Source organism: Marasmius oreades, chromosome 8 (genome assembly GCF_018924745.1).
Source record: "Marasmius oreades isolate 03SP1 chromosome 8, whole genome shotgun sequence".
NCBI classification, from domain to species: Eukaryota; Fungi; Basidiomycota; class Agaricomycetes; order Agaricales; family Marasmiaceae; genus Marasmius; species Marasmius oreades.
This window is the reverse complement of record NC_057330.1, coordinates 2,031,851-2,059,050: the sequence shown is the minus strand read 5'-3', so window position 1 is coordinate 2,059,050 and position 27,200 is coordinate 2,031,851. Positions and strand designations below refer to the sequence as shown.

At 43.9% G+C, this 27,200-nt stretch overlaps 1 protein-coding gene across 1 annotated transcript; it reads right to left on the bottom strand.

Moving 5' to 3' along the window:
• Positions 1-23,022: 23,022 nt before the first annotated feature.
• E1B28_012618 (uncharacterized protein) lies at positions 23,023-25,593 on the bottom strand (the record flags this gene model as incomplete). The annotated part of the gene is made up of 13 exons (XM_043157749.1): positions 23,023-23,029; positions 23,079-23,254; positions 23,304-23,354; positions 23,409-23,612; positions 23,670-23,968; positions 24,022-24,223; positions 24,277-24,356; positions 24,409-24,631; positions 24,685-24,804; positions 24,862-24,978; positions 25,030-25,101; positions 25,173-25,337; positions 25,387-25,593. 13 exons carry the CDS (start codon positions 25,591-25,593, stop codon positions 23,023-23,025), a joined length of 1,923 nt encoding a protein of 640 aa, XP_043005117.1.
• Between the last annotated feature and the right edge of the window lie 1,607 nt (positions 25,594-27,200).

Here is a 27,200-nt window from a genome sequence, read left to right as displayed (position 1 = left end):
ACTGTGTCACTGTTTCAGTGTTATGTCGCAATATATTGTTAAAATGAAGGACTTGAATCAGTGAGTACTAACTAGAGTGTTCTAAGAACTAGGCTAAATCCCATTAATTGATGCAGGCTGTCACTGTCCTTCCATCCTCACACTACAATGAATGCACATCCCCTTCTGGTAGATTTTGAAAAACATGAATATTGTAAAATTATTGTTACAAGTAGTTCAACTTAAATAGTGCAACTGAAAACAAATCGTGAACGAATTATTTGGCTTACACCTGGCTTATGACCGTGGCTTACACCAGCGAACGTCGACCACTCTGGTCGGGTGTTGATACCCCTCGTTAGGTGTGATCGGCACGGTAAGTCCGAGCTCACCTGATTGTCGCCTGATTGACATTAGCATTTATGCTTTGGCGACAGTCAGGCGAGCTCAGATGGATGGGACTGGTCAGACTGGCCCGCCTGACAAAGCTGATAGGTAAGTCCCATCTGACGGTGTCTGATCAACGTCGTCAGATTGACGGTACTGGTCAGACAGTAGCAGGATAATGTATGACATCATGTGGAATCAGGCTAACCTGTATCAACTAGGTAGATTTCGGCCGAGCTCTTTTATCAACCTGTATTAATCTAATGGTCTTTCACCAATATTAGTTTTGCTCCTGATGTAATTACTTCTATTAATGCAGGAAATAATTCAATTGAAATGCGAGCGATAACCGATGGTGCCAAATATATTGTGTACAACGATACAGGATACAGGAATATCAACATTGGATAACTGAATACACAAAATAGCAGCCACACTCAACCATTCAACATTCAACAAATAGTTGCCAACGATACTCATTCAATTAGCATAGTAAGCAACAAAAAACAATGAACAAACGTACTGGTTATTGATAACTGCCAACCGCCAAACAACACAGGTGATCTCATGATAAACACTTGATAATAAACTCAACAGAACCTACTAAACTAGTCAGAACAGTGGCCAGCAACACAGGAGTTAAACATACCTTTCATAGCACAACTATACTCACAATTCCTAATAGATTCTAACATCAGACAGGAAATGAACGAGTTTTGAGACTTATGACTGACCGAAAGGATTTATAGAGTGGTTGGAAGAGAGGTTTAGGTTGATACACATATATGTGGTGTACAGCGAGCTGCACTGCAACGAATGGGTCAACAACAACAGTTAGAAACAAGGATGACATTACACACCTTGTACCTAGGTACATAATATTTCCCCCACTTGCACCTGGAAGCACCAGTCGCTACAACAGAGATGAGGGACCAGTGTGGTATAAGTCAGGATAGAACATGAACATACTATGAGAAGAAAAAAGAGGATATTCGTCAACAGCAACTGGAGAGCAGAAATTTATCCAGGGAAGTGCAGGATAGTAATCGAGATGGTGACAGAGGGGAAGAAAGAGCGACGGGAGGAGAATAATCAAGGGCAGGCTTTATATGAGAAAGCGAAGGCACGCACGGGCCCGTTGAGGGTAGGTCAAGAAATGTAGATCGTTGAATTTAACTAGTAGCATCTCAAAACGTTGGCAGAAGACTGAGTAGAGCGGGAAAGAAGGAAATGGACAACGATGATGACCGACTGGAGTGGGAAAGAAGGGACTGCAACGATGATGCTTGCTCTGGAGGAACTCCAGACCGTGCACAGCCTCTGGCATTCAAAACATTCGCTCCTACACAGCGGCAAAGACAACAACAACACTCAGAGCCTATCAGGACGTCTTACAGCCAACACCATGCAAACGGAAAGAGACAAAGTAGTCCAGGCATTGACCAAAAACCTCGCCAGCCAATATATAGAAGGGTTTGGGAAGTATATCTACACCATCGCCAGTCTGGCTTTCGTATGATCTTTTCCCTATCACACCGGTTCGTTCACTAGATACTCAGTTACTTCGCTGACCAGACTCTACTCTCTGATAGTTGGGGAATCCATCAACAATAGGAGTAAATATTTGAAAATATAAATACACCCCATGAAGAAGCCGAATATAAATCCTGGTCCTGTCCACATCATCAACGAGGATTTGGAAAGAAGGTGAAGCTGTTGTGAGTTGGCTCAGCTATACTTTCACTCGCTGGCCTGTTTGCGACAAAGCACTGAACAAGAACCTCCTGGCAAGTTATCGCATCTGGTTGAGAGAAGTTCTTCCCATAGAAACAGCAAATGTGTCGCTGAGAGCTGCCCTCGCCTCTCGTCCTTGAAGGCTGTCAAGAAACCACAACAATCTCATGAAGAGATCTGTCAAACGGAGTCACTTGAAGTGAACTCACATTGACCTTCAAGTTCTGTTCCCGTTCTTCCTCGATTCCACTCGCCTTTGTTGCTTGTCCTATTCACAGCATCACTTGCTATTGTTATGTGGGTTATCGTCATTGTTGTAGTTATCTGGAAGGAATTGTTGCTGATTGCCACTTCTACACGGCGTCGCAATTTTGATGAAGACTTTGTGTCAAATTGAACCCTAAGTTCCAAGATGCAAACAATAAAATTAGCGTTACAAACAAAAAAGATGTTCATGACATACCTGGAACATTGGGTGTACCCTCTAATTGTTAGTCCCATCCCAATTCTACCTCGTTCACACTCGCTACTATCATACTGGTTTGGTTGTGTTGTTTGCTGTCTCTGTATGTTTGCAAATCCTCGTCAATTGAGATTGAACGGATCTGCGAATATATTAAATAATGTCAGTACTAAAAGTCATTGAAAAGCGAAATGGAATGTACGTTGAAGATGGTACTTACCACCTATCCCCAATTTCGTTCCCTCTGTGTTTCCATTCCCCCTTGAACCCTCCAGGACCCTTGTCGATCACGTATTTTTCGGTATAGCCAGATTAATTCAGAGTCGCATGAAGCAAACTCTCTTATACCACATGTAACGAGCCCTATGGGGTCGCACTAAGCAAACCTCTTTGCCAATCAATCATCTGCCATCAAAAAATACATACCTTATGCCCTGTTTGTCCCTGATTCTCATCCTATTCCCTTGTCCTTCAAAATCTCGCTGGCCCTTACATTAATTTGAAGGTCTTCAGCTAGATATATAATTATTAACAAAATGGAATAGAGAAAAAATTGAGCAAAAACACATACCTGGACACTGCGCACAATGACTGACATCGATGGTCATGGTCAAGAGCAAAGATGGAATTGGTGGCAGTACATCCGTGGCTTACCATTTTGGTGCGGCTTTCCCAGGATTTTGTCACTTTTAGTGCCTCGCTGCGTTTGCAAAATAGGTAGTGAGGTTATTCTCTCAGAAGGTAAAATTCTTAACCCACCTGATAGAAATCTGATATGGGCCTGACTTTTACCTGAGTATCAAACTGCAGCTTAAACTGTATGCTCAGTCACCTATCAAAACCGCTTCATGCTGCGTTAGACAAACGGTGGATGTCTCAGATTACCTCAGGGTGATGGCCTCTGCTCAGTCACCCATCAGATACCCTTCAGACCATGTTAGGCTCACAGCGGGTGCTCAGCTCACTCCCAGATATCCTTATTAAGATGCCAAGTTGCCAACCCGTGGCCAGAAACCCACAGATAAAGTCAGCACTATAGCACTATGATCACCCGATTACCATACAAGTTTAGACTAACTATGGCTATCAGGTAGCTCAGCTACCTATCAAGTATGTCGAGGTTCACTGGTGTACACATGGCTTATGACCAGGAAATTGCCCGCAGTGAAATATCAAGGCTGGGGTTTGCTTGCAAACCTCAGGCCTTATATACTATTCTGTTATCTATCTAATGAGTCATTAATGAGTCCATTAATGAATGAGTACAGCTGTGCTATGACTAGAGATAAGACATGAGTCAAAATGACTGTGCAGACCTGTGCAAAGATGACTTGCCAGTTGGATTTACTGAGAATTGAATGGGGATAGTTGATGTCAAGGATCTACTGATAAGATTAAGACTTAAAAAAATTGAAAAGGGGCCAGTACTATGTTGGTTGGCAGATTTCAGCTGGCATAAGTGTTTAGTTCATGACATGAAGACATTGCGAATGTGTACATAGTGGACAGTGAAGGGACTCCAGGGGTTGCTTTTATCGTATAAATCATTGACACTACTGGATACCATTGTAGACTAATCTGGCTTGTCCCTGCCCAATACTGAACTTGGGAACAATGGTGGCCCAGTGTGCACCAGCCATTTTTCAATGTCTGTTTGAACTTTTGATATGATAATGGCCCTCGTTTGAATGCTCAAGTTCAAACAAGGGTGTCACAGGTCACCCCTGTTCAAATTGATTGAAATGGTTCAGTATTTCATACTTTCTGTACTTCAGGTAACTTGCAAATAGACCTGTGCTTTGACTAGCAACTTGGGCTTGCTCTAATCCTCATATTCTGTTCCCATTTTGACCATATTAAGTATAAAATGTTTAAAAATGCATTTATTTAGGTAATAGTAGAGTCTATCCACAATAATGCAAACATCCAGAAAGATATTGACTGGACCATTGTCAACAAGATTATACTTTGTCTGGATTTGTGTACCAAAAAGGTAAGAGTCATGTGGTCTATGTGTATCTACTCTCTACAATAGGATTCATGATTAGCTCCTGTCAATATAGACCCATATATATTATAGAGATTCTAGAAATGAGTGTGGTGTCTAATTTTACAGTTGTTCACGGAACATAGGGCACGACCAGATTTTTTCCTGTGCAAGCCCCATTTTCTAACGGGTGTAGAGTACCTGATTTTTAGTGTCCGTAAAATAACATGATAAATAGACATTTTTATATCACTGTAAAGAGAAAAATCAGGGCTTTCATATGGTATGGTTTTCTTTCCAATAAGTCGTCATTGTCGTAACCAATACATGTGGTCCATGTAAAGTTACAGCTGCCGCGACTCAAACAGTAACTTGACTTGCTCCCACACCATCATGGCGAGCTTGAGAGCTACCCTCAACAGTCAGGATGCGAAGAACAACAGCTGAATAAAATTGAATGCAAAAGATAAGCATTATACAATGGAACACATACCATTTAGAATATTGTTCTCCTTGTCTATGCTCTTTGTCGCCCCCCTGATGTCTTTCTCTTCTTTGTGATGGCAACCTCTTCTTCCTCAGATTCCGATTGAGTAATGTCAAATCCAATTCCAACAATTCTCAGTCTCTCCTTGTCCAGATTGTTTTCAGTATCCATGTCACTCAGAGGTGTGAGGGTGCTAGTTAGTGTTATCGTCGGCGCATTTGGTTCAGTTCAGCACCGTTTGTACCAGTTTGGGCTTTGATGGGTCGGCAAGAACCATTCAGGGACACAGTTTGGGCCAAAAACCTGACCCAAACCAGTTAAACTGCAGTTCCTGAGTAAATTTTCCCCAGAAAAATATATTAAACTTTTTGACTGCTTTTTGTGACAATGATGGCAAATGGCATTACTTTGATGTGACAGTTATGGTGCTCTGATGTGACATTTCTTGTGACAAGTGACCCACTGGGTCACATGGTTCGAAAACAGGGTTTCTTGGGCCAAAACCATTCTATATTTGGTTTTTTTGGCAAACCATTTATGGAACCATTTTGGCAATTCGGTTCACAGTTTGGTTTCAAACCAGCGCTAGCCCGAACTGATGAGAACACTAGTGCTAGTAGGAGAACCAACATTATTGGGAGGAACAGTGACACAATCTGCATTGAAATGCTTGTTCTGGTCTTCAAGGGTTTTCTTGCGTGGTTGCTCACCCTCGAGGTCGCTTTGTGGCCGTCCTTGAGCTCACCGTTAATGCGACTTAGTTGACTATGCTACAAGGTTCTTTTTGCACTTTAAAACAGTGCTACGGAGCGATATTTATCGTATTAAGAACTAGAGTGAGCCCGAATTGCTAGTTAAAGCTAGTGCCGCTAGTAGAATGTGCCGTAGGCGCAGCTAGACCAGTTAGAGAGAGCCGTAGATCGTGTCAGAAAACTGTATGACTGTTCGAAACCTGTAGAACACTATGAGCAGAGGACTTAAGCAGTAATTCACCGAGTTCTACTCTCTACATTCTACTATGCACTGGCATATCAAGGGATTGTACTATTAGAAGACTTGCAGTCTTCACAGAACCGTTCGTAGCAGAACTTAACAAAGTCAAAAGACCTTCATACTAGGAGTACCTACTTCTACGGGGGATTTAGTTGACAAGAAATCGGACATAGGACCACGCAGACTAGGAGAAATTTGATATGACCGTAGATCAAGTCCCGATCTGAGGAAAAGACAAAAAGACATGATACAGATCCCAGATCACAGATAGAGTACCTAGGAACCAGGCAGGAATGAACAACGGATCTCAGAGTCCGCGCTGTTCATGTGCTATGGCGATTCGGAACTCTGGATCCATATGCTGGAACTACTTGGACACACAAAGTCCATATGATTTGATAACGTCAAAATGCAGGATAAGGTCCGTAGGCAGGAAATACCATATGGTACACCTATGTAGGTCCATTCTACATGCTGAAACAAGAATGAAGAACGGTCCAGACTGGTCCAAAACATATGATTCAAATACGGAAAAGCTCCGTAGACAAGATTCTGCACATGTAGCAGTCCCTAGCGATAAGACTCCGCATGGATTCGTAGCTACGGTGCATTATTTTTAGAGATAGAACAAGTAGAGATAGGATTACAAAGCTAGCGTAGAAGTAGTATAAAAGCAGCTCATGTATCTGTAGATAAAAAAGTACTACCCGTGCGTAGGAAAGTCCTGAGTGGGTTGCCCGTGAGTAACTGCTCTTGACACCAATAGAGAGATTTGCCCTGTCTTTGTGCAGTGAAACGATAAGATTTGATTTGAACTATACGAGACCGTCGAGGTCAAAAACTAGAGAACTATCCGTCCGTAGGCCGCCGAGGTCTTGATTACTGTTTCGTGATCCGTCGAGGGTCTTAGCGTTCGTGTCCGCCGAGGACTTAGTTTTCGTGTCCGTCGAGGGCAATAGTCTCCAATCGTTCGAATTAGTCTTACCGTAGACGAAATTCATAGTCCCACTTAGTCCACTGGACAATAAACAGAGCCCCTACAAACCCTAGAGTCCCCGTAGCTGTGGTGTTTTACACTTGCAGTTACACATTGATTTCATAAGACCTTCATACGATATTGAGACTGTGATCTTGTGCGTAACCTTTGCCAAGCAGTCCACCCTTGCAATCTTTCCTGGTGTGTAGAGTTATTGATAGACACGGAGGTTTACTAGTTTTTGGGTTGATTTGGTGTTGGTGCTACTCCCATAGCTCTGATATTAGGTTGACTCTTGAGTGGTATACCTCGCCCATTATCTGGTGACCACCGCAGGGGTTGGAAATAAGATTACATTCAGTATCAAACGAAATATTGTGAAATTCTGGTAGTTTTAGCCCTACGGCGAGAACTACAAAAACAACAAAAACCAAAAGAACTTCTCTCAGAAAGATTAGTTCACAGCGATGTAATACTCGCACTTCACTAGCGGCTGGCAAACAAGTCTTACAGACACATAGTCTTACGGCTTTAGCATCTAGTACCCCAGCTCAAGTACCGAGAGCTGGTCAGTCTTCTCGATCTACACGCAATTCTACGCAAGGAAGAGAGACTACCCAAGTTATCCCAAACGATTTAAGAAACCCCGGTTTCTCTTTTGACAGAAGTCCGAGAGAAGCTTTCCGAGATACAAGATCTACGCAAGGTCCTAGAAACCAAGCGTTAGAAACCCCATACAAAACCCCAGAGATTTTAACTGAAGACATTGAACCGTTTTCTTCACCGTTATCATCACTACCCTCCGAATACAATTCAGACTTCGACCTACGGGAAGAAGAGTTTTATTCTTTTGAACTAAACCCGAGTTTATTTCTTGAAAGACCGTTAACAAGTATGTCCCATATATCGAATGACCCAGTAGCGGCAGGTGTGCCAGATGAAGAAAGACCGATAAAGAAGTCCTGGACGGAGTTCTCTAAAGGGGCTTTGAAAGAATTAGACAAAGATACGTCGAAACGAAGGCTCCCCACATTCAACCGTCTAGATCCTGGAAATCTACGGGAATGGATGGCGGCTATCCTACAATATGGGAAAGTTAGATGAATCTTTTATCATTCTAGCAATGATTCAAATGGAGTTCGAGACCTCTCGACTCCTGGCACATCATTTGCCATCTACGAGAGGCTATAGTTGGGCCGCTTTTGAGAAAGAGATGTTTGATTCGTTCCTGTCGATTAGGGATTTAGAAATAGGAGCACTGGAGAATTTAGATCTGTTGAAGGCTAGGTTCTCTGGTATAGGAGAAGAGCAGCTACAAAAGCTTACTTCGTTTAATATGGAGTTTGAATTTGAAGCAGACAAACTTGCAGGAAGTTTGTCGAATCGAGAGAAAGTACAGAAGTTTGCGGAATGTCTAGACCCGACATTCTGGCGAGAGATCAGAAAGAGGCTACGGGACCCTCACTACGTTCGAAACCTGCAGGCAGAAAAGCCCGTAGAAGTAAATAGTGGGTGGGTGGCTTCCCAGCTAGACCCTTTTGCTTTCTCCCAAGTTAGGGATACGGCTCCGACCATAAGTAATGAGTTAGTAGGCGATTGCTACGCACCTCAGGGCTTAGATCCTGTTAGCTATACTCTAGGAGTGAAAGCGGCAGCTCCCGTAGGAACCCCCTTGATCACTCGTGCAAAAATCGAGCCTACGATAGCTCCATTGTCTTCGTACAAGAAGGAAATAGCTTCTGATGAGTTGACAATGAAACTTTTGGCCTCCGTAGACGCACAGAATACTCGAATGAACGACTTCGCGCGTGCAGTTTCTGAGCTTTCGAAGAAGATGCCTGACTTCAGTCAGCCTAACTTCTACAAAAACATGCAAGCTATGGCGTATCATAATGGAAGCCAAGGGCAGAGTAGCGGTGGATCTAGGCCTTCAAACCAGATCACATCCAACTCTACGGCCGCAGGGCAGCCATATAGGGCGCCTACGGACAAAAATTGCATTATTTGTGATGAACCTGGGCATTTCTGGAGAGAATGCAGGCAAGCACAAGAGCTATCCCAGAAGAAGTGGATAGTTAAGAATGAACATACGAATAGACTGGAGATGTACGATGGGAATAACCTCCCACCGCCTGATCCAGTAAAGAAAGAGTCGCGAGCAGACAGAATTAGAGCTATCGCTAGAGAGAAGGGATGGCCAGGTGCTGAAAAGACCAGTTTCTTCTTACAAGGAGACTTGGATCTTGATGATGATCTCCCAGACCATCAATCTGTGCCTACGATAGAAGTTTTGCTACAGAGAATTGCTGCTTTGGAGGTAGAGACTCGTCGCCAGTCGGGCGACAGCTCAAAAAACTAAAAGGTCCAATGATGGACTCCTCAGATAAGAGAGATAGATCTTGAGATACCCAGAGGAGACCGGAGGACCCCAAAAAAATAAAATTACTACCAAAACCCCAAGTAGTAATATCTACGCCGTCGTTCTTAAGGAAACAACCGTATGTGATACCCCAGAGAAAGCCTTTCGAAGAAGAGGTCTCTGAAGAAGAAGAAGCAGAATCAGATGAAGAAGAACCTCCGTCGCAGGTCGATAGACGTCCTTCTAATCCGCCACCTAGGGTATTCGATAAAATTCAGCCCGTAGAACGTGTCCCACAACCAAGAGATTCTGTATTGCCTCGAAGCGTAATTCCTGAAGACAAGGGTGCTTCAAAATCTAAGAAGGTTCATTCCGAAAACGTGAAGAAAGCGTCTACGGAAGATCTTCAAAATGTTGAAACGAAAAGATATAAGCAACGGGTGATACAAGACCTAATTGACCAAATGATGGCCAATCCGGCTAGTGTCTGCTTGAACAAGCTCACGGCTTCAGAAGAGTTCCAAAAGGCATTGCTACGGCGAGTTAGGAATAAGCACGTTCGAACGAAGAACTATAAAGCGTTCCTTCAAACGTTAGACTATCCGATAAAAGACTCTACGGTGGCTGAGGAACCTTTTGATGAAGAAGCGGAGTTTGTGAAAGTAGATAATATTGAGACCGTAGATTCGTTCGAAACCTTAGAAGAGGAAGAAGACGGATTGGAAGCGGGTTCAGTAGTTCACCGAGATGTGGTGGAAGTTTATCGCACCGAGTTAGATTCTGAAGAAAAACAGAAGGTCGTGATAGTAGCTGGATTGTCCGAGGGTCTCAGATGTGTTTTTCCTGAGGTTAACGGTTCTACAGAAAGAGTAGAAGCGGTGATCGATGGTGGATCGCAAATAATCGCGATTGACGCATGGGTTGCTCAAGGATTAGGCTTGCAATGGGATCCGAATTCAGTGATTCACATGCAGTCTGCCAATGGACAGCTGAAACCAACACTGGGAGTGTGCAGAAATGTACCTTTCAAGTTTGGTGAAGTAACAGTATACTTGCAACTTCATGTGGTGGAGAAAGCTCCCTTTCAGATTCTCTTGGGTAGACCTTTCGATGTCCTAACGGAATCGAAAGTGCAAAACTTCAAGGATGGAGATCAGTGGGTTACGGTTTCATGCCCAAACAAAGGAATTCAAAGTGTCATCCCTACATACATGAGAGGGGAAGGCATTAAGATAAAACCTAAGCGGGAACCAACCCTACGGACGCAGAGTTCAGAGGCAGCGCAGAAAGAAAGAGAACAACGAGGGACTGAATCTTCAAATTTTCAGTCCACCTTGATGAATTGATAGAGGATCAAGGAGAGGTGGCTCTACAAATATCCGTAGATGCTCACAGTGTTCCACGAATTGAAAAATATAAAAATTTGATAAATACAAAATTCTCTCCTACGGAGCTGGCTGGAGCCTTCATAGAAGCTTCAAATAGTGAAAGGACTACTAGTCAGTCTGATTCGAGAGTGATGAAAAACATTGATATAAACGAAAAGACCAAAACACACAGAAGATACAAAACACAAAAACAGTGCTTCTATTTCTCCTTGTGCTACGGACAGTTTTCTTTCGTTATATTCATCAGCACTAGTTTCGAATTCCCTAGATTCTATACACGGTGAATCTACGGAACGAGAACGGTTGCTTTGTACTACTAGAAGAGGTTCAACCCTCGAAGGCTTCAACAGCCAAAAATTGGCACATCGATCGGACTCTTCTCAACAAGATAAGATAGATGAGCTTAGTGAGGTCGCCGTAGACGGCAGAGCTTTACTCTTGAAGGCTCAAGATACCCATAGTCTATGTGAACTTGTTGATTCGCTTAGTACGAATTTCAAGGATCTCGCTGAGGCGTCGAAAATCGAAGAAAATCCAAACAGATTGATACCCCCGTTGCTCCGACTACGAAGTTTTGTAGGGGGTGCGGTTGAAAATGAAAATGCATTTGATACAATGCTAAATGAAGCATCTGTGCTAGTAGATTATCACCAAAGGATGTACGAAAATCACTACCAAACCGACGAATGTATAGCTTTGGATTTGGATAGGTTAGCTAAGGATCCTGAGAAACGTGGAAAGACTTTGTTCATTGAACTAGCTTTTCATAAGGAAAGATGGTTGCAAGTCTACGGGACTATAGACAACTTTCCTAAGGACCTTTATACGGGCGAAACCCCGATAGATGAGATTCTATCGTCTACGGACTCTCTGAATGCCTACGTTATCGAACTTGATGCGTGCTGTACAAGAGATGGGGCTTGCTCTACGCAACTTAGAAGGAAAGCTTTCGAGAGAAAGTCTTCCTACGAATTCATATAGCACATTCTTGAGTAGCTCGCAGTCTATGGAGCGTGAGAACTATGTTTCCCAGGGTGCTACGGCGCTTGGAAAACATACAGTTCAGTCGGAACACTTGGACCACACAAGTCCATATGATCTTGATAACGTCAAATGCAGGGATAAGGTCCGTAGGCAGGAAATACATATGGTAACCACGCTATGTAGGTGCCATTCTACATGCTGAAACAAGAATGAAGAACGGTGCCCAGACTGGGTCCAAAACATATGATTCAAATACGGAAAAGCTCCGTAGAACAAGATTCTGCACATGTAGTGGAGTCCCTAGCGATAAAAGACTCCGCATGGATATCGTAGCTACGGTGCATTATTTTTAGAGATAGAACAAGTAGAGATATAGGATTACAAAAAGCTAGCGTAGAAGTAGTATAAAGCAGCTCATGTATGCTGTAGATAAAAAAGTACTACCCGTGCGTAGGAAAGTCCTGTGAGTGGGTTGCCCGTGAGTAACTGCTCTTGACACCAATAGAGAGATTTGCCGCTGTCTTTGGTGCAGTGAAACGATAAGATTTGATTTGAACTATACGAGACCGTGCGAGGTCAAAAACTAGAGAACTATCCGTGACCGTAGGCGCCGAGGTACTTGATTACTGTTTCGTGATCCGTCGAGGGTCTTAGCGTTCGTGTCCGCGCGAGGACTTAGTTTTCGTGTCCGTCGAGGGCAATAGTCTCCAATCGTTCGATATTAGTCTTACCGTAGACGAAATTCATAGTCCCACTTAGTCCACTGGACAATAAACAGAGCCCCTACAAACCCTAGAGTCCCCGTAGCTGTGGTGTTTTACACTTGCAGTTACACATTGATTTCATAAGACCTTCATACGATATTGAGACTGTGATCTTGTGCGTAACCTTTGCCAAGCAGTCCACCCTTGCAATCTTTTCCCTGGTGTGTAGAGTTATTGATAGACACGGAGGTTTACTAGTTTTTTGGGTTGATTTGGTGTTGGTGCTACTCCCATAGCTCTGATATTAGGTTGACTCTTGAGTGGTATAGCGCTCGCCCATTATCTGGTGACCACCGCAGGGGTTGGAAATAAGATTACATTCAGTATCAACAAACGAAATATTGTGAAATTCTGGTAGTTTTAGCCCTACGGCGATGAACTACAAAAACAACAAAAACCAAAAGAACTTCTCTCAGAAAGATTAGTTCACAGCGATGTAATACTCGCACTTCACTAGCGGCTGGCAAACAAGTCTTACAGACACATAGTCTTACGGCTTTAGCATCTAGTACCCCAGCTCAAGTACCGAGAGCTGGTCAGTCTTCTCGATCTACACGCAATTCTACGCAGGAAGAGAGACTACCCAAGTTATCCCAAAACGATTTAAGAAACCCCCCGGTTTCTCTTTTGACAGAAGTCCGAGAGAAGCTTTCCGAGATACAAGATCTACGCAAGGTCCTAGAAACCAAGCGTTAGAAAAAACCCCATACAAAACCCCAGAGATTTTAACTGAAGACATTGAACCGTTTTCTTCACCGTTATCATCACTACCCTCCGAATACAATTCAGACTTCGACCTACGGGAAGAAGAGTTTTATTCTTTTGAACTAAACCGAGTTTATTTCTTGAAAGACCGTTAACAAGTATGTCCCATATATCGAATGACCCAGTAGCGGCAGGTGTGCCAGATGAAGAAAGACCGATAAAGAAGTCCTGGACGGAGTTCTCTAAAGGGGCTTTGAAAGAATTAGACAAAGATACGTCGAAACGAAGGCTCCCCACATTCAACCGTCTAGATCCTGGAAATCTACGGGAATGGATGGCGGCTATCCTACAATATGGGAAAGTTTAGATGAATCTTTTATCATTCTAGCAATGATTCAAATGGAGTTCGAGACTCTCGACTCCTGGCACATCATTTGCCATCTACGAGAGGCTATAGTTGGGCCGCTTTTGAGAAAGAGATGTTTGATTCGTTCCTGTCGATTAGGGATTTAGAAATAGGAGCACTGGAGAATTTAGATCTGTTGAAGGCTAGGTTCTCTGGTATAGGAGAAGAGCAGCTACAAAAGCTTACTTCGTTTAATATGGAGTTTGAATTTGAAGCAGACAAACTTGCAGGAAGTTTGTCGAATCGAGAGAAAGTACAGAAGTTTGCGGAATGTCTAGACCCGACATTCTGGCGAGAGATCAGAAAGAGGCTACGGGACCCTCACTACGTTCGAAACCTGCAGGCAGAAAAGCCCGTAGAAGTAAATAGTGGGTGGGTGGCTTCCCAGCTAGACCCTTTTGCTTTCTCCCAAGTTAGGGATACGGCTCCGACCATAAGTAATGAGTTAGTAGGCGATTGCTACGCACCTCAGGGCTTAGATCCTGTTAGCTATACTCTAGGAGTGAAAGCGGCAGCTCCCGTAGGAACCCCCTTGATCACTCGTGCAAAAATCGAGCCTACGATAGCTCCATTGTCTTCGTACAAGAAGGAAATAGCTTCTGATGAGTTGACAATGAAACTTTTGGCCTCCGTAGACGCACAGAATACTCGAATGAACGACTTCGCGCGTGCAGTTTCTGAGCTTTCGAAGAAGATGCCTGACTTCAGTCAGCCTAACTTCTACAAAAACATGCAAGCTATGGCGTATCATAATGGAAGCCAAGGGCAGAGTAGCGGTGGATCTAGGCCTTCAAACCAGATCACATCCAACTCTACGGCCGCAGGGCAGCCATATAGGGCGCCTACGGACAAAAATTGCATTATTTGTGATGAACCTGGGCATTTCTGGAGAGAATGCAGGCAAGCACAAGAGCTATCCCAGAAGAAGTGGATAGTTAAGAATGAACATACGAATAGACTGGAGATGTACGATGGGAATAACCTCCCACCGCCTGATCCAGTAAAGAAAGAGTCGCGAGCAGACAGAATTAGAGCTATCGCTAGAGAGAAGGGATGGCCAGGTGCTGAAAAGACCAGTTTCTTCTTACAAGGAGACTTGGATCTTGATGATGATCTCCCAGACCATCAATCTGTGCCTACGATAGAAGTTTTGCTACAGAGAATTGCTGCTTTGGAGGTAGAGACTCGTCGCCAGTCGGGCGACAGCTCAAAAAACTAAAAGGTCCAATGATGGACTCCTCAGATAAGAGAGATAGATCTTGAGATACCCAGAGGAGACCGGAGGACCCCAAAAAAATAAAATTACTACCAAAACCCCAAGTAGTAATATCTACGCCGTCGTTCTTAAGGAAACAACCGTATGTGATACCCCAGAGAAAGCCTTTCGAAGAAGAGGTCTCTGAAGAAGAAGAAGCAGAATCAGATGAAGAAGAACCTCCGTCGCAGGTCGATAGACGTCCTTCTAATCCGCCACCTAGGGTATTCGATAAAATTCAGCCCGTAGAACGTGTCCCACAACCAAGAGATTCTGTATTGCCTCGAAGCGTAATTCCTGAAGACAAGGGTGCTTCAAAATCTAAGAAGGTTCATTCCGAAAACGTGAAAGAAAGCGTCTACGGAAGATCTTCAAAATGTTGAAACGAAAAGATATAAGCAACGGGTGATACAAGACCTAATTGACCAAATGATGGCCAATCCGGCTAGTGTCTGCTTGAACAAGCTCACGGCTTCAGAAGAGTTCCAAAAGGCATTGCTACGGCGAGTTAGGAATAAGCACGTTCGAACGAAGAACTATAAAGCGTTCCTTCAAACGTTAGACTATCCGATAAAAGACTCTACGGTGGCTGAGGAACCTTTTGATGAAGAAGCGGAGTTTGTGAAAGTAGATAATATTGAGACCGTAGATTCGTTCGAAACCTTAGAAGAGGAAGAAGACGGATTGGAAGCGGGTTCAGTAGTTCACCGAGATGTGGTGGAAGTTTATCGCACCGAGTTAGATTCTGAAGAAAAACAGAAGGTCGTGATAGTAGCTGGATTGTCCGAGGGTCTCAGATGTGTTTTTCCTGAGGTTAACGGTTCTACAGAAAGAGTAGAAGCGGTGATCGATGGTGGATCGCAAATAATCGCGATTGACGCATGGGTTGCTCAAGGATTAGGCTTGCAATGGGATCCGAATTCAGTGATTCACATGCAGTCTGCCAATGGACAGCTGAAACCAACACTGGGAGTGTGCAGAAATGTACCTTTCAAGTTTGGTGAAGTAACAGTATACTTGCAACTTCATGTGGTGGAGAAAGCTCCCTTTCAGATTCTCTTGGGTAGACCTTTCGATGTCCTAACGGAATCGAAAGTGCAAAACTTCAAGGATGGAGATCAGTGGGTTACGGTTTCATGCCCAAACAAAGGAATTCAAAGTGTCATCCCTACATACATGAGAGGGGAAGGCATTAAGATAAAACCTAAGCGGGAACCAACCCTACGGACGCAGAGTTCAGAGGCAGCGCAGAAAGAAAGAGAACAACGAGGGACTGAATCTTCAAATTTTCAGTCCACCTTGATGAATTGATAGAGGATCAAGGAGAGGTGGCTCTACAAATATCCGTAGATGCTCACGGTGTTCCACGAATTGAAAAATATAAAAATTTGATAAATACAAAATTCTCTCCTACGGAGCTGGCTGGAGCCTTCATAGAAGCTTCAAATAGTGAAAGGACTACTAGTCAGTCTGATTCGAGAGTGATGAAAAACATTGATATAAACGAAAAAGACCAAAAACACACAGAAGATACAAAACACAAAAACAGTGCTTCTATTTCTCCTTGTGCTACGGACAGTTTTCTTTCGTTATATTCATCAGCACTAGTTTCGAATTCCCTAGATTCTATACACGGTGAATCTACGGAACGAGAACGGTTGCTTTGTACTACTAGAAGAGGTTCAACCCTCGAAGGCTTCAACAGCCAAAAATTGGCACATCGATCGGACTCTTCTCAACAAGATAAGATAGATGAGCTTAGTGAGGTCGCCGTAGACGGCAGAGCTTTACTCTTGAAGGCTCAAGATACCCATAGTCTATGTGAACTTGTTGATTCGCTTAGTACGAATTTCAAGGATCTCGCTGAGGCGTCGAAAATCGAAGAAAATCCAAACAGATTGATACCCCGTTGCTCCGACTACGAAGTTTTGTAGGGGGTGCGGTTGAAAATGAAAATGCATTTGATACAATGCTAAATGAAGCATCTGTGCTAGTAGATTATCACCAAAGGATGTACGAAAATCACTACCAAACCGACGAATGTATAGCTTTGGATTTGGATAGGTTAGCTAAGGATCCTGAGAAACGTGGAAAGACTTTGTTCATTGAACTAGCTTTTCATAAGGAAAGATGGTTGCAAGTCTACGGGACTATAGACAACTTTCCTAAGGACCTTTATACGGGCGAAACCCCGATAGATGAGATTCTATCGTCTACGGACTCTCTGAATGCCTACGTTATCGAACTTGATGCGTGTGTACAAGAGATGGGGCTTGCTCTACGCAACTTAGAAGGAAAGCTTTCGAGAGAAAGTCTTCCTACGAATTCATATAGCACATTCTTGAGTAGCTCGCAGTCTATGGAGCGTGAGAACTATGTTTCCCAGGGTGCTACGGCGCTTGGAAAACATACAGTTCAGTCGGTCTACGGAAAATATAAGCCAGTAGCACTTAAAGTCCGACCACAATTGGCTAAGATGCCAGAAGAATTCCGAGTTCTTAGGAATATTATTGGGGATCCGCTTGAAGGGATGCCAGTACTATCGCCGCACCCTCCTGAATTTAGTCCAGGAGAACGGTATACAGAAGAACGTAAGGAAATCATAGAAAATAATCATAATGAAGGCTTTCTATGGCCCGAAGAAATGAAGTTGGTACACCACCTGATGAAAATCCAAGAGAAAGGATTCGCTTGGAGTGCAGATGAAGGTGGAACATTTCGTACAGATTTCTTCCCGCCGATCAAGTTTCCAGTGTTGCCTCACAAGCCCTGGGTTGAGCGTAATATCCCTATTCCACCTGGGATTTACGAAGAAGTCTGCCAGATTTTGAAGGACAAAATCGCAGCAGGAGTATACGAACCTACTACGTCGTCGTATCGATCGAAGTGGTTCATGGTACTAAAGAAAGATGGAAAGAGTCTACAGCTGGTTCATTCATTAGAACCATTGAATGCAGTCACGATTCAGCATTCTGGAATTCCACCTGGAACAGCTGAGATTGCTAGTAGCTTTTCCAGAAGAGCATGCATAGGAATGTTAGATATTTGGGTTGGATACGATGAAAGACTTATCGACGAGGAATCGAGAGACTTTACTACGTTCCAAACGCCCTTTGGTCCTTATAGATTAGTAAAACTACCTATGGGATGGACTAATTCGGTCCCTTTGTTTCATGAGGATGTAACGTACATTCTACGGGAAGAAATTCCTCATGTTACTAGACCATACATTGACGACGTACCTATACGAGGACCTAGTACTAGATATGAGTTACCTGACGGAGGCTACGAGGTGATTCCTGAAAATCCAGGCATCTGTAGATTCGTTTGGGAGCATTTACAGAACGTGAATCGAATAGTTCAGCGGATGAAGTATGCAGGAGGTACCTTTTCAGGTCCAAAGGCTTTCATTTGTTGCGCTGAAGGAATGGTAGTAGGTCATAGAGTGTCCTACGACGGTGAAAAACCTGTAGAGAAGTTTGCAGAGATCATTCTCTCTTGGGATCCGAAAAACTTCAGAAGCAAAACTGATATTCGATCATTTCTGGGGATTGCAGGACAGATGCGCATGTTCATTAAGGACTATGCTAAGAAGACAAGACCATTGAATAAGCTCACTGGAGCTTTTGTACCGTTTGAAATGAACGAGGAAGCTTGTGAAGCTGTCCGAGAGGTTCAAGATGGAATCCGTGATGCACCCGCGCTACAGCCCATTGACTATAAGAATCCAACGGGTATCACTTTGGCCGTAGATTCGTCTTGGCACGGTGTAGGCTATTACTTGTACCAAGTAGACCCCGAAAATCCAAAAATGAAGTTCTACAATTACTTTGGGTCTATAACGTTCAATGAGAGAGAAGCTCGCTTCTCACAACCTAAAAGAGAGCTCTACGGGTTACTTATGGCGCTACGAGCGTCGAAGTATCAAACTTTTGGATGTAGACCGTTGACCATAGAAACGGACGCCAGCTATATCAAAGGAATGTTGAACAATCCGGATAGTGCTCCGAATGCTAGCATTAACCGATGGATTGAAGAGATCAGACTCTATCATTTTGAACTAGTTCATATTAAAGGACTTGTACATGGTCCAGATGGACTTTCGAGACCTCCTCCTGGTGGGATATCTACACCTAGACCAGAAGGATGGGAAGAATTCCTGGTTGACGACGATGGTCAGCCAGTAAAGTTTCGAATGGGAGATGGAATCGAGGATGAACCTTTTGACATTGATACGTTCAAGGATGATATAGATCTGTGGTCAGGTTATTTGGTTTCATTAGCTGAGAAAGAACCAAAGTTGGCTACATCTGTCTTTTGCTATTTAGAAGACTTACGGTCTGCCGTAGATGAAGCAAACTTTGTAGATAAGATAAGAAATTGGGCGCTACGGAAACCTCCAGACTATGTTTCAACATTGTTGAAGCAAGTACCAGTGGTTCCGCCCGCCGTAGATGACAGTTGGAATGATTCTCATCCATATAAGCCTATACATGAATATACGAGTGAGATTAAAAAGTTCGACCAGAAAGTTCCGCGAATTGAAGAGTGGCTCCTAGATCCCGAAGCGGATTTTGTAAGCGAGTTATCTAAAAACGAAATGAACAGTTTCATTACATTGGGATCAAAGTTCTTTCTAGACCCCGATGGGAGACTTTACAAACGATCTACGGATGGTTCTACACAACATAGGTTGTATGTAGTTCCTGATAAGAGGATGTGGATGCTCGTAGCAAGTCACGATCATCTAGGACATAAAGGAATGTTTGCGACTAAGTCGATCATAGAGAAACGATTTTGGTGGCCGCATATGGACAAGGACATAGATTGGTTTGTCCGTAGCTGTCAAGAATGCCAGGATCGAAGGCTTGATCTTTTGAGAATACCACCAGTGGTTACTCACACACCGTCGCTGTTCCAAGTGATCCATGTAGATGTTTTAAGTATGACTCCCGCTAGCAACAGTTGTAAACTGATTGTTCACGGACGATGCGCACTATCGAGATGGTCCGAAGCAAGGGCTATTCAAAGTGATACAGCTAGAATACTCGCAGAGTGGTTCTTTGACGATATCATTAGTAGATGGGGTTGTCCCGAGGAGGTTGTTACGGATAATGCACCACAAATGATTGCTATGGCAAGGTGGCCTACGGACAAATATGGTGTCCGTAGCATTAAGATTTCACCGTACAATTCTCAAGCAAACAGAAAGATTGAGAGAGCGCATTTCGATCTACGGAGCGCGCTTTCGAAAGCCGTAGCTGGAGACCTTGCGAAATGGTACTGGTTTTTGAAGCATATTTTGTGGGCGGATAGAGTAACAACTAGGAAAGACCTAGGTTGCTCACCCTACTTCTTTGTTACCGGTGCAGAACCTATACTACCGCTTGATATTGTGGAATCTACGTGGCTAGTGAAACTACCCAATAGGTTTCTATCACGAGAAGAGTTAATTGGCTTTCGAGCGCAAGCTCTGGCTAAACACAGAACGCATGTAACGGCTATGCGAGATAGAATTACAGAAGAAAAGCGTAGATGCTTGATCAAGTACGAACAGGAATATATACATACTATAAAACCCTTAAACTTTGAACCCGGAGACTTGGTTCAAGTACAGAATACCGCTATTGAAAAGAACTTGGATAGGAAAATGTTCCCTAGATACTTTGGGCCTTGCGTAGTCATTCGACGTACTAAAGGTGGCTCTTATATCTTAGCGGAAATGGATGGAACGCTGCTACGGGGAAAATACGGAGCCTTTCGCATCCTACCTCACGCGGCGCGATACCACATTGACCTTCCTACGGAAATAAAAGATTTAATTCAGCTATCTAAAGATGAGTTAGAAGCCATGGCTAATGAAGATGAACCAACTGAGTATGAACTTGGAGTGGACTACATCTTTGATAGGGCTCAAAACTTGAGGCTGAATGGTAATGCCTCAGCTACGGCAGAAAATGATAATGAAATTGAGCTACCTAGTAAATCTGAGGATCCAATGGACGATCCAGTAAGAGTTACTAGGTCTGCTAAGAAGAAAGTTAGATTCTCTCAGATCTGACTGAACATATGAAACCGAAAAATCCAGTTAGATTTTAATAAAATCTAACTAGTGCACAAGTATATGAAATGACAGTAATATGAAAGGAGCGGACACCGTTTATCGCTACAGCCAGCCATTGTTAAAAGAGTGATCTACGGAAAGATACACTATTGAATAGACTCCATAGGAGCACCTGCATCCACCTCAGTAGGCTGGTTTGTAGACCTCTCCTGTGTTGAAGTCGACGTAGCTGACTGTTCGACGGAAAGGGCGAGGCAGGAAAGGACCAGCTGATTTGCCTCGACGAGTTTTTCGTAGGCTGCCCGGTACGCTGCTCCTTGGTGAAGGATCGAAAAGGCCGATGCATTGACCTCCGTACGGAGGAGGGTCTGAATGGCGGCGAGGTCGGACGCAGAAAGGGAGTCCATACCAAAATGGGCCAGCATGCTGGCTATGACCTTGAGTACAGAGAGATGCGTAGACTCTCTGAATTTCTTCTCCTCTGTCCAACAAGTTGTCATAAGTGATGCTACGGCCACGAATAAAGAGAGGACGGTCCCAAGGTGGACACTCACCCTCGGATTCAGGTGTAAGGTCTACGCCTGCCTTATCGATACGAGCCTTCTTAGCAGGCTTTGCTTTGATCTACGGAAAGATTAGAAATGATTTATATGAAACGAATAATGCGATCTACGGACCTCTTTCTGCTTGGAAATGCGAATTTTCATAGGATCCTTCGCTTTAGTGGCGTCCTTCATCTTGAAGTCGTCATTCTGGTAAAAGGATTGAGCCGTAGATAGGTTTAGATCGAACTGAAGGGCTTACTTTAGTGTTTGCTTCTTCAGTATCAGAGATTTCGATAGTAGCTTCGTTGCGAGAAGAGCTAGCTCCCTACGGCGAAGTCAATATCAAAATTTAGAAAGATTGATAGAATAAGAGCTTACATTCTTGCGCTTGATAGCAGATGCCTTGTTGCGCACAGCGCACATCTCGACGTAGAAGGACTTGGCCTTTGCGAAGTCAACGCTCTTATCGAGAGAGAACTGCTCGATGTCGGCGGTGACCATCTCGATGACGTTGCGATAAAGATCGAACGCGACATCGTCTTTGGCAGACTGGTAGCTTTGGAGCTTGGTCTGAACCTATGGCAGAAGCATTGCAATGAAACAGAGAAGAAAGAGCGGTGCTGAACGTACCACAATGTCGAGAAGCTGTTTGGTGAACAGCTCGGCGGACAGTTTGTTAGCGTAGGGACGCAACTGGCTGACTTGTTCAACGATCGGAGCAGCGCGTTCAACCCAGATTTTGGTGGGAACAAATTCGCTACGAGTGGACATGTTTTCGATGATATGAGAATGTAAGAGTTGAGAATTGGTTACTACGAATGCTGGTAGAGCTGGGTAGTGAAGAATTGACTATCTACAATCAACCTTTTATACCTTTTACGCTCTACTATCCAGCCGTAGATGACTTTCTCTACCTTATGGTCCTAAAGGACTCCCGGATCCAACATCTAGTCAACAGGAGTTGACTGCTCATTTGTTTGGGGGAGAGGTTCCTTAGGTTCCTGAAAATTTGACCGTAGATTCAAGTCTTGCGATTTGAACACCTACATAAACATACGGGTGTACCTACGGATCCTGAAAAGATAATCATCGCTTAAGAAAAGCATATAAGCGAGAAGCTACACGAGATAATCATCGCTTAAGAAAAGCATATAAGCGAGAAGCTACGCGAGAGATGCATAGCGATAAGAATGATTGAACAATGTGCTACGGATAGATTCATCTAACGCCGAGCATACAGATATGAGAGCATGGCTGTCAATACTCTAACTTAATCAGTGGAGTGGAAAGTCAAACTCATTTGAACTCAGTTCATGCGTAGTACAAATCAAACAAGTTTTGATTTACTACAAGATATGAAATACAATACAAAAGAGGATTTTAGGCGCCGTAGCGTGTGCCAAAATACAAGATATGAGGGCAGATGCCCAATACAAGAATCAAGAGATCTACAGTAAATGTAGGCTATGGATACAAAATAAGAAAACAAGAAATGACTATGAAATTAGAAGATGTCCGAGTCTATTAAGGTCCAAGAAGTAAAAAGCTACGCTCTAAGGAAGAGTTAGTGTTAAACTTCCAAGATAGAAATATAGGACTTACCGTTTGCGATACATTGGACGACCAAACGCCTTTTCGTAGGCCAGTCGTTCCCGTGCCAGCTTTTCCATAACGGCCCGAGCTACGGGAGAAAGACCTTCAAGGTCAGAAGTGGAAATTTCCCAATCTTCTGCTTTTTCCTCGTTAGTCTCTTCCCCATCGCTTGAATCCTCGGTACTCTAGAAGGAAATGATTAGAAGTGATCTACGAAGACTGTGGAGGACTTACAGCTTCCTCAGCCTCATCATCGATTAGGTCCTTAACAGTGACCTCCACGTCCTAGAAAGAATATGAATAAACAATACGTTGTAAGATTGAGAACGATTGACTTACGGATCTCAGAGCTTGAGGAACCTCAGCCTCCTCCTGGACTGTAGCAGACTCTGCTACGGCGGATACAGCATTAGCAGAAGGAGAAGAAGGGCCCGATGAAGAGTCTGATGAGTCTTCATCGTCCCCCTCCTCTTCTGCCTCGCTAACCTTCTCGAAAATTCCAGAACCAGCTATGGGAGCTGGTGGGTTAATAGAACTGGACAGCTGGAATAAGGGTGAATCATAAAGATCCCCGTAGATGCGAAATGAAATGAAACTTACCAAGGGAATAGAGGGAGGAGCATTCTCCTCGACCTCTTCAGTCGCAGAACCAGAAAGTGACCAGCCAAGAGCTTCGCCAAGGGCTTTAACTTGGGAAGGGGTCATTTGGAAGTCTTCATCGTCACTAAGACCTTTGAAGACTTCAACTGGATCCCTTCCAGCTGCCCGTAGCATCCGTTGGCTTTCTTGAATGTTCTCCCAAACGGACCGGGAAGCCTTGTACGCGGCCATTTGAGCAATACGGAGATCATCGTAGGCTTGTAGCTCGCGATGGAGCCGTAACGCAATCTTAGCCAAAACTTCCAAAGGGACTTAAGAGAAGGCAAAAATAAGAGAAGAAAGCGAAACTTACGATGATGATTACTTGAAGCAGCTTCAAGTTTCTTGAGACCAGATCGGGAATCATCAGGATCGAAGTATGAACACTTCTGTTTCCCAGAGAAACAACGCGCACAGGTTGGCCTACGGCCAGTCTTACCACTGGCAGCCCAGATGGGTTTACAGTCTGTGTAGCCGAAATAAGTGCAGCGACCGCAAGGAGTGAAATGGTTAAACTGAAATAAGTTCAGTCAGAATGACATTATAAGAGAAGATCTAAGGAACTTACGAAAGCTACAGATCGACCCGCTTTCAAAATTGATTCAAGGCTTAGCTTAGCCTCACCAAGATCGAATTGAAGTTCCATAGCTGCGCTACAGCGTTAGTATAGAAGCAAATGATACGAGTCAATAAGACTTACTACGAGCAGCTCCAACCCATTCCTCGGGAAACACATGGGAGCGGGCTCCAGAAGTCCACAGCTCATCTACAGAGACTTCAGTGTTCTCTGTAGATCGCTTAGCCTTCCCTTTCCTTTTATTGGTCTTGCTAGACTTCTGCCTGGAGGGCCGGTCAGTAGCTGCGGCCTCTGATTCAGAGGTAGCTACGGGTGCCTGTCTAGCACGAGATCGAGTGCGATAGAACTAAGAGGGGATGGTTAAAAGGAGTTGAGATTGGATAAAAAGAGATGGCTTACTTTGGGAGGCTCAGAAGCCTCTTCGTCTGACGATTCTGCAAAGGTTACCCTGTTAGCAGAAGCCTTGACGATTTTTGATCGCTTGGGCCTCGAAGACTCTACCATAGGTGATTCAGGAGCCTAGAGGAACTTGGTCAGAACAAAGTTAGAAAAACAAGGAACAAAAGATTGACTTACCTTGCGTTTTGACAAGGGGTTAGAACAACCAGCAGCCGCGTTAGAAGAGTCTACGGCACGGGACGGACCCGCAACCGCAGAAGAAATAGCAGCCCGAGAATGAACTTGGGAAGGCAGCTGGACTATAAGTTAGCCTCCCGTAGATGAAGATATGACAAGAAGACTTACTGAAGAAAGCATTTCCGGACGCGGCGCATCTGGCATGTACTGAACCGGGGGTTCGTTATCGAAGTTAAAAGTCTGCAATAAAAGGAACAATAAGAAAGGATTTTAAAAGAAAAAGAGAGAGCATAAAGAAGAGAGCTACTTACGCCAAAAAGTTCCAGTAAACTGGCAGATTCCGTAGGTCCCATACGCCAATTGGCCATTGGAACTCCCCATTCGTCGGCAAGAGAAGAGACCGAAGCTATTAGTTGGAGGCCGGGGATGACCCAGCTTTTGCCTTGGAAGCGATTCAGTTGATTCCGTAGATCGTTCTACAGTGGGTCAGAAATTGAAATTGATTTTGAAAAGAAAAGAAAGTACCAAAAGTGCGGCATGATCCGCAAATTCTTGCCACATTTGGGCCTCGTCAGTAAACCGGGCGACGAGTCGGTTGTACAGACCCTCCACCCAATGGTGAATGTATCGAAGGTTGCCCTCCAAAGCATCGGGGGTTGCGGAAGATGGTATTGCGGGCTCCGAGTCAACCGCCCTCGCCTTGCCCTTACTTTTTGCAGACTGGGGAGACATGATATAATCTACGGCGTCACGTTAGTACGTGACACTGCAGAAACACATAAGAAAAGAAACAATCTATGGGCCTCGGAGCAGACTCCGAAGCCTCCGTAGATTGTCTACACACACCTCGAGAACGAGGAGAGTGGTGACAAAAAGAATATGAGGAACGGCGGCGAAGAGCGACCGTAGAGCAGGTGGGAGAAGGGAGGAATGAAAATTTCTGCTAAGTCCAACTGCTGCGGTTTTTATAGCCAAATCCAACATATGAACCAGCACATGACTGTAGAACATCACAGAATGTTGTAGAATATTCCAGATCTACGGAAATTAAAGCCTCGAGGCTGTTGAAATCATCTACGGAATGATGAGGCCATAATTAAGAAATGATGGAAGTAATTAACGACGGAACATTGCAGCGTAGGAGTTCTGGCATGGGAAAATCATTTTGATGTCGGAACATTTCCTTTTTGGGAACATTAGCGCTGGTCAGCGTAGAGCTCGAGCTCAAAATTTCTCTAAGTCAGAGACTTGACGGTTGTACACTAGAGTGTACACCGTAGATAAGATTAAGTAGATCTACGGGCCATTTTGAAGGCTTTTAGTAGAACTACCAAATGAAAAAGCCGTAGATCAATTCAAACGATAGAAGATGAAGTTGTGCTCAGTCCGTAGATGGACTGGGGACAGTCCTCTTTTGTTTGGGGGAGATAATGCGACTTAGTTGACTATGCTACAAGGTTCTTTTTGCACTTTAAAACAGTGCTACGGAGCGATATTTATCATATTAAGAACTAGAGTGAGCCCGAATTGCTAGTTAAAGCTAGTGCCGCTAGTAGAATGTGCCGTAGGCGCAGCTAGACCAGTTAGAGAGAGCCGTAGATCGTGTCAGAAAACTGTATGACTGTTCGAAACCTGTAGAACACTATGAGCAGAGGACTTAAGCGGTAATTCACCGAGTTCTACTCTCTACATTCTACTATGCACTGGCATATCAAGGGATTGTACTATTAGAAGACTTGCAGTCTTCACAGAACCGTTCGTAGCAGAACTTAACAAAGTCAAAAGACCTTCATACTAGGAGTACCTACTTCTACGGGGGATTTAGTTGACAAGAAATCAGACATAGGACCACGCAGACTAGGAGAAATTTGATATGACCGTAGATCGAGTCCCGATCTGAGGAAAAGACAAAAAGACATGATACAGATCCCAGATCACAGATAGAGTACCTAGGAACCAGGCAGGAATGAACAACGGATCTCGGAGTCCACACTGTTCATGTGCTATGGTGATTCGGAACTCTGGATCCATATGCTGGAACTACTTGGACACACAAAGTCCATATGATTTGATAACGTCAAAATGCAGGATAAGGTCCGTAGGCAGGAAATACCATATGGTATGCCTATGTAGGTCCATTCTACATGCTGAAACAAGAATGAAGGACGGTCCAGATTGGTCCAAAACATATGATTCAAATACAGAAAAGCTCCGTAGACAAGATTCTGCACATGTAGCGGTCCCTAGTGATAAGATTTTGCATGGATTCATGGCTACGGTGCATTATTTTAAGAGATGAAACAAGTAGAGATAGGATTACAAAGCTAGCGTAGAAGTAG